The sequence below is a fragment of the Cicer arietinum genome, chromosome 3 (assembly GCF_000331145.2).
Source record: "Cicer arietinum cultivar CDC Frontier isolate Library 1 chromosome 3, Cicar.CDCFrontier_v2.0, whole genome shotgun sequence".
In the NCBI taxonomy this organism is placed as follows: Eukaryota; Viridiplantae; Streptophyta; class Magnoliopsida; order Fabales; family Fabaceae; genus Cicer; species Cicer arietinum.
The window spans coordinates 52,806,555-52,814,946 of NC_021162.2; the positions used below are offsets into that span (position 1 = coordinate 52,806,555).

Consider the following 8,392-nt stretch of genomic DNA (forward strand, 5'->3'; position numbering starts at 1 on the left):
CCCAATTTAACACGAAGCTAAGATTTCTAGTTTATCAAACAAAGAAAAATAATAATAATAATAATAATTATAATAATAATAATAATAATAATAATATACATATTTATATTATTGAATATAAATTATTATTTTTATTTTATATCTTTCCAATCATTATTATTTACATATCAAGTAAGTTTGTCACATGTAAATTGAAATAAAATCGTGGATTTTAATGTGAATTTAAAAAAATAATTTAAGTTTATTTTTATTTTACTAATTTTAAATTATTATTATTATTATTGCATTTATCGTCAATATTATCTTCTTTGTCGGGTATACCACAATATATCATATAATATTATTGGAGATAATTGAAGCTAAAATGACGTCACACAAATTGTGAGACGACTATATTATATTTGCTTAATCTTTTTATATAAAATACAAGTTACTTCATAGGTCCAATACTAATATTTTTTTGTATATAACATCTTCTATTTTTTGTGATAGATTTTTTCCCTTCTAGTACTTTTAACCATTTAAATTCTCTTTGTCTATACACCAACAAAGAGAATGAAAATGACACTTAGTTAGAACTAATTAATTCTCACTAAAGTTATTAATGTTTCTTTTATTTTCTAGGCGTAATATTTTTTATATTGAATTGTATTTTTTTTATTGGTCGTAGATAAAGATTAAAAATTAATTTGTTGTTGAAGAGGGAGTTTTGACAATTAAGTGATTATTATTATTATTTTGAAATTGTTATATAAAACTCTGTAAGCCTTTTTTTTTTTTGGTCTGTGAGACAATTTTTTTATTATTAGTACATACACTTAAATTTACATAGTTTAACTATGTTGATATGTTTATAAGAGTTTTTGTTAATTTTTAATATATATGATGTGGAGCTTTTATTTCATTTTGTTTCTTAAATATATTAATTTTATTGTATATTTTCTTTATAGTTTGATAAATTTTGTAAAATAAAATACTTAATTGACATACAACCTATATTGATATAAAATTATTTGCTATCAAATCCTATACCCACATAACAAACTATTGGTATAGTAATCGTAAAATTTTGTTAAACTCTATATCAATGGTTAAACTCTAATGAAAACTTTTGATGAATTGCCATGTGTACATTTTACATAATAAAATATAGATCATTTAATTTTAGTATAGATCTTAATAGAGATAATGGTGATTCAAAATATTGAAATAAGTATTTGATTTATATAATTTTAAGAATTAATTTATATATTTTTTAAAAATTCAACATTTGTGTAGTACATCCATAAAAATTGTTTGTTACTCTGTATATTTTAAAAATAAACTAAAATTGGTCAATGACCATTAATCAATCTCAAAATAATGAGCAATAATGAAGATTAATCAAGATATTGATTAATTCTATTATTGATTTTGAAATCGCCCATTAAATATATGTTGAATATTTTTCTTAAAATTATATTTAAGGTGGAATGGATTACTATTAGTCGAACAAAAGATATTATAGATCCAATATTAAATACTCTCAAAATGACATTGTTCATTTCTAAAGTTTTTGTGATAAACTCTTATTTTTTGCATTTTTAGATATTTGTAAGAGTATTTTAGAGTAATTATGATAAACTCTTACTCTTGTCATTTAATTTGTTGAACATTATTATTTTATATTTAATTTTATTTATAATAATGAGCAACTAAACTCTCTTCTAAGATCTTAGGTGGATCTAATAATCGATATATCTTTTATTGTGTTTTAGTTATCTATTCTAGTTTTATTTTAATTACTTTTTACTGTACAAGTAAATTATCTTAATTACATATTAGGATAGATCACCATTTAATTTTCATGTTTTGTAATCAATTAGTTGTTAGTGATCATACTGCAATTAATTGATAGATTTATAAGATAATTGAAACTATAAATTATTGCATTATCAAATTTTATTTTAATCTTTTAATCATTCAACATTTTTATGTTCAAATAATTTTCATGAATTAAAATTATTTGCATGACCAAAGAAGCGGTTAATTTAGAGAGAAAAAAAATATGAATCCAAATAGAACTAGAATTGGGGATAAATAAGGTTACAAGTGAAACTCTTACCCTATACTTTTCTCTATTGATTTACTTCTTAGTGTTTTATTATGTTTTTCAATTATTGGCTATTTGCTTATTTTGTAATAACTCATCTATTATTGTTAGTCTAAATAATCAATAATCTTAATTAATTTGATACTTGTTAATTAATTCATGTGGATGCAAAAATTCTTTTATACTACTTTTACGATAAAATAGACTTGCTCTAATTGAATTTTTTACACAACATTTTTTCTTTGGAATTTCATGCATTGCTTTGATCTTAGATTCATGGAAGAAACATAATTAGTAAACATCTAAAGTTTTATTTATAATTATTTCAATGTTTTCTATTAAACATTTTTTTATTCTTTTAATATTGAATTTTCAATGTATCAGTCTTGTACTTAATCTGCAGCTTGAAATGTGTCGTATTTAATATTTTCATAAAACAAAACATAGAATTTGAATTGGTGAAATTTCTCTCTTACAACCAAGACCAGCATTAGCAGGACTAACAATAGGTTTGGACGATGTGAAACTTATTGTAAAGGCCATGGATCATGTGAAAGATGCGACAGAGCATGTCTTGATATCTTTTTGTTTTCACTTTTGACTGAATTTATAAAAAATGCAAGAAATATGAAATAAATTATTTAGGACTTATTTGATTTACATCTAAAAAAAATCTATTTTAGCATTTTAAAATTTAAAAACTAAAAAATTTGTTTGAATTACTATATGGGATGGATAGCCACAAAGGTACTATATGGGTTGGTCTAGGAGTTGGTGTAGTTGTTGCATCAAGTTTCCTTATTTTAGGATGGTTTTGTATTTTAATGTGGAAAAGGGCTAAAATGAAAAAAGAAGATTCAACTTTTGACCTAAAAATGGATGATGAATTCCAAAAGGGAATAGGACCAAAAAGGTTTTGTTATAATAAATTGGCGAGTGCAACAGATAACTTTGAAGAATCACAAAAGATTGGGCAAGGTGGTTTTGGTGGTGTTTATAAAGGCTATTTAAAAGACATAGATTCAAATGTTGCTATAAAGAGAATATCAAGAGAATCCAAACAAGGAATAAAGGAATATGCAACTGAAGTGAAACTCATTAGTCAACTAAGGCATAGAAATTTAGTACAACTAATTGGTTGGTGTCATAGAAAAAAAGACTTACTCCTTATATATGAATTCATGCAAAATGGTAGCTTAGATTCACACTTATATCGCGGAAAAAGCGTATTAGCATGGCACATGAGGTACAACATTGCAATGGATTTAGCTTCAGCGTTGTTGTATCTTCATGAAGAATGGGAACAATGCGTGCTACATAGAGACATTAAATCAAGCAACATTATGTTGGACACAAATTTCAATGCTAAAGTCGGCGATTTCGGGTTGGCAAGACTAGTTGATCATGAAAAAGGCTCACAAACAACAGTTATAGCTGGTACAATGGGATATTTAGCACCTGAATATTTCACAACAGGTAAAGCTACAAAGGAATCTGATATATATAGTTTTGGAATTGTTTCATTGGAGTTAGTTAGCGGAAGAAAACCAGTTGATCTTAATGCAAAGGAAGACCAAATGGCTATATATGATTGGGTTTGGGAACTTTATAGATTAGGAAGGTTTGTTGAAGTTGTTGATACAAAACTTAGGGGTGTGTTTGATGAGATGAAAATGGAACGTTTAGTTGTTGTTGGTCTTTGGTGTGCTAATCCTAATTATTCATTAAGGCCAAGTGTTAGACAACTGATTCAAGTGCTTAAATTTGAAGCTGCTTTACCAATTCTACCCCTGCAAAAGATGAATGATTCAAGTTATTATGCTCCTACAAAAATGAACACAGTTTTTGGTCCAGTTTCTTCTTCCTCTGCAGTTTATTCATACCCGATCTGTGTCTAGTAATGGGATTATATTTCTTCTCTATTGATGTCATACCAAAAATTTCAAGTAATGGGATTATATATTTATTGGTTTTGAAGGTACTGTCCAAAATCAACACAATCAGAAACAAATTCAACAACTTCACCGAATCTGGTTGCGCCCAAAAAATATCTCTCAAAACATCGGAGTTTTCACGCTTTCTATTCCAACACACATATTTTGCATCTTCAATTAACTTAAATAAATGTTGCATCTTTGTTCTATTACCTCTCACGTGCAATCGAATCATACTCCTCTGTTTATATATTTGTGAGATCTTAGTAACATTACTCTTATCTCAGTCTTGCAATGAGAGTAATATGTGTCTCAGTGCAACATTATATTTTGTTAAGTCACGAACATGCTTTCTTTCTTCATCATCTAAGCATCCAACATATGCATGCCCGTCTAAAGTATCAGGTAATTCATGGCTGCGAATTCCACAAATTACTTTAACTATCCATCTTGAACCATCTTTTAATGGTTTTGATCTAAGCTTGAAAGGACAATCACACTTTTTTTTTTTGAACTTCGAGTTCAACTAGCAGCCACATGTATTTTCCTCCTTTGTCACAACCTAATATTAATTTATTTCTCCTTCCTTTCTATCTCGTCTGTATATCTAATCTTCTGATAATAACAATAAATTTATTATTTATACCGATAGACACAAGTAATGTTCTTAATTATTCAACTACCAATAACGTCTTCAACATTCACCCAATTTCTAATCAATCATTATCAGGTTCAATCAGTATGCAGTACAACCATTGAATCTATGTTTGATTTATATAAATTCTAAATTCTCATGATCTCCAGTTACTCTATCTTGAATTAGATTCCATAGAACCATGTTTGTAAAATATCCCAACCAAACTATGGTGGTACTATTGTAAACCTCATAGATAGATCACTTAGCAATTTAAATACACTGGTTATAGTATAAACTTTTAAATAATATATTTAGATAGTTACTAAGATTGATAAATATGTAGAAATATAAATAAACTAGGGTGTTACAAATGGCATTAGAGTCCCGTTTCAAATTTAGCTTTAAACACAAGAGCCGTAAAATGTAGCGCTCTCACCTTATGTTACATGGCTTTTAAAGCGCTTTTTGTAAAAGCGTTGTAAAATACACGCGCTTTCATATGATTAAATGATATATTAGAGCGCTTTTTATACAAGCATCGTAAAAGGCTTGCGCTTTAAATAAAAATCATTCACTTTAAATAAATAAAAACAAATTTAAAACAAATTTAATACGTTGTCCTAACCCTACGAACCATCACAACCACATGAAATTGATTCGTGATTTATTTTATTTGTATTGTATTTAGAAACGTGATTTATCTTAGTTGTTTTTATTTAGACTTGAATTATTGAAATATAATTTAAAGAAAAATTTAGAATTCTCAATGAATTTTTTTTGGGTGTTAAATAGTTAGTGATATTTTTTTAATAATAATTTAAGTCTAGAAATTAATTTTTAGAATGATGTGTAACCTTGAAAGTGATTTTTGCACTATTCAATTTGGTTTGGTAATTTATTGTATCTTCTAGTAAATAATTATTTATCTTATCTTCTACTTGGAAAATCTATATATGCTTCTATTTGTTGTAACTTTTAAGTGATGGTTAACTCAAAAGAAAATTTAATCGTGATCAATTTGGAGCAGTTAAACCTCTATGAGAATATGTTTCATTTTTTGAATCATTGTTTGAGTTATGAGATGAACGTAAAATCTTGGTGCTAATTTTTGGATTAGTTATTTGAATGTGTATATGATTATGTAAATATTAAATTGTTCGTGTTTCAAATGTTCTAATTGTTGGGAATTGGTGTATAGAGTTAGAGTAGTTGACTGCATCTAAAAGTGAAATAGTTCTATATTTCTTCAATCGGATTATTGATTATATATTGATACTAGTGTCATTTCTTTGTTGTTGTAATTAGTTGTAAATTACTAATAAATTATTGTCAATGTGTAATTAAGTGAGTTTTTAACTTGAAGTAAGGAGTAGGAGTTGTGGCGCCGCCTTCGCACATCCTAAATCATGCTAAAGATACTTTTAATTACCCTGTTTGAATTTGAATGACTACAGTTATAGTTCCTTAAGTAGTTGACTACATGAGTAGGAGGGACTAGCTACCCCGATGACTCATCGTCGATCAATGAGGCAACAACAATCTGTAGTTATTATTAGTATAAATACTTGTTAATTTTGTTTTGGAAATAGTTAGAAACCATGTTCATTTGTTATACAAATTTGAGTGATTATGAGTCTTATGTGACACCAATGTTGAATGCTTAATAATTGATTAGGTGACGTGAATATTATGTTGGTTGTGTGTACTTAAATTAAACATCCAATTAAGTATATTTGATCTTCTAAGTAACATGCTTAAAATAAATAAGTGCATTGTGTTAGTGTCTTTTTTTGTTCTATATTGTCTTATTTGATAAGGACCTAGAACTATTGTAAGAGTTCTATAATGAATTTTGTGTAACATTTTAAAATTAAGTTAGACTTTGGGTGTGTTTGAAACTATATGTGAAAAAAATTGTTCTATTCCAATATAATTATGCACGTTAGTTTCCTTTTAAAAAAACCTAAGTGATTGTAGAACATTGAGTTGTTATATGCATTTATGTTCGTAATTCATGAAGGTGTGCTATATTTTAAATGTTTCTCTATCTGTCTAACTTTGTGAAACTTATAGAGTAATTGTATATAGGATTTAAACACCCTTTTAGGAGAGTAAAACTAGTAGAATATTGTTTGAGAAGTTAGTTGAACTTGAAAACGTATTTGATATATGTGTTATTTGACGTAACACTTAAATCAAGCTTATTGAGTTTACACTATTTTAATGGAGAAAATAAGTTTAAAGTGTTCCTATTGATTTTTGAGAAACCTGATATCCTAAGTTAAAAATAAAAGTTTTTATTTTCTAGGTAACATATTTTTATTTATCCGCTGTAAATTTTATAGGAATATGATATAACTTATTATGTATATTATTTTGGGGTTTAGGGTGTCACATTAGTGGTATCAGAGTGGGGTTGTCCAATCAGGTCGAGTGTGTAACAGCCCAAATTTTATAATAAATATTTTCTTAACGAAATAGTATTTTAGATAACTAATTTGATTTTAAAACTATTTTAGAATATATGTGGATAAATTTTGTGACTAACTTTCGTTATATGGAAGTTTTCTATGATACGCTAATTTTGTATAGATTTGACTATATAAGTGATATAAATAATAAATATTATATTTTATTATTTTATATATTTTTCTATAAATAATAGTATTTTAGTGTAAGTATTTTAAAGAATAAGATTTTAGGCGACTCTACATATATATGTGTGTTTGCAGTTAATTTGATATTTTCTGGTATGTTTGACCGACGTTAAGTGTACACATAATTATATTTAATTATTTATAAACATTTTTTATTTTAATTATTTATTTTACAAATAATTATCTTAATATATTAGTAATATTAATATTTATTTTCTTTATTTTTATATAGTTGCACATATTTATTTTTAATTATTAAGTAATATAAATTGGTGATGTTATTTTTATTTATTTTATCATTTTGACTATTCTATAAAGATGATGTATTTTTATGTGATTATTTTGAAAGATGTTATAGTAATAATCATAGTTATTATTTTGAATATGAGAGTTTTGGTTAAAATTATACTTATCTATATTTAGGATAGATGATATTATATTAAAATGAGTATTTTGGAGAAAAGTTTCTAGGAAAGTAAAATAAACTATTTATTTATTAAGGGCTTTTAAAAATACAAAAAGATGAATTTTAGATACTATTTACACCCCTATTTTCTACTTTTGCATATTAATTTGAGCTATTACTGGCTGGACATTTTCTTTTCTACACCTGCTAGTTGTTCATTACACCCTCATTTCTGCTTCAGACTGGACTCTCCTGTGTTGGGCCTTACAGACTATTTTACTCCTGCACCTGTACATCTGTCGTCTACACCCATCAATCTGCAATTAAAAACGGAAAGATCAAACAGCAGCGCACTGTCAAAGAGCACGCATAACACCCTAATCCTCTCAAATTCGTCCCATCAATTCCTTGCCATTTTGAAACGATCCCAACCTCTATCCCACACAAAATCGGCCGCTGAATCCATTTTTGGCATCAATTTTATCAATTGTGACTCCGTTTAATCAGAAACAGATGCGTTTCTTTCCTTGGGCGAGCTGTTTTTGCCCGATTCCAATCACCACATTTGTCGTCTCAAAATACCGGTATCATTTTTGGATTCCACTCGTCGAAACCTTCAAGAAGCACTATTAATTTGTATTTTTTTTGTGAAGTTGACGTCGGACC

The 8,392-nt window shown here is 27.0% G+C and overlaps 1 protein-coding gene across 1 annotated transcript; it reads left to right on the forward strand.

Annotated features, from left to right (window-relative positions):
• The first annotated feature begins 2,823 nt into the window (after nucleotides 1-2,823).
• Nucleotides 2,824-3,990, forward strand: LOC101502962 (L-type lectin-domain containing receptor kinase IX.1-like). The gene has a single exon (XM_004516602.3). It carries the CDS (start codon nucleotides 2,824-2,826, stop codon nucleotides 3,988-3,990), a length of 1,167 nt encoding a protein of 388 aa, XP_004516659.1.
• Nucleotides 3,991-8,392: the final 4,402 nt, after the last annotated feature.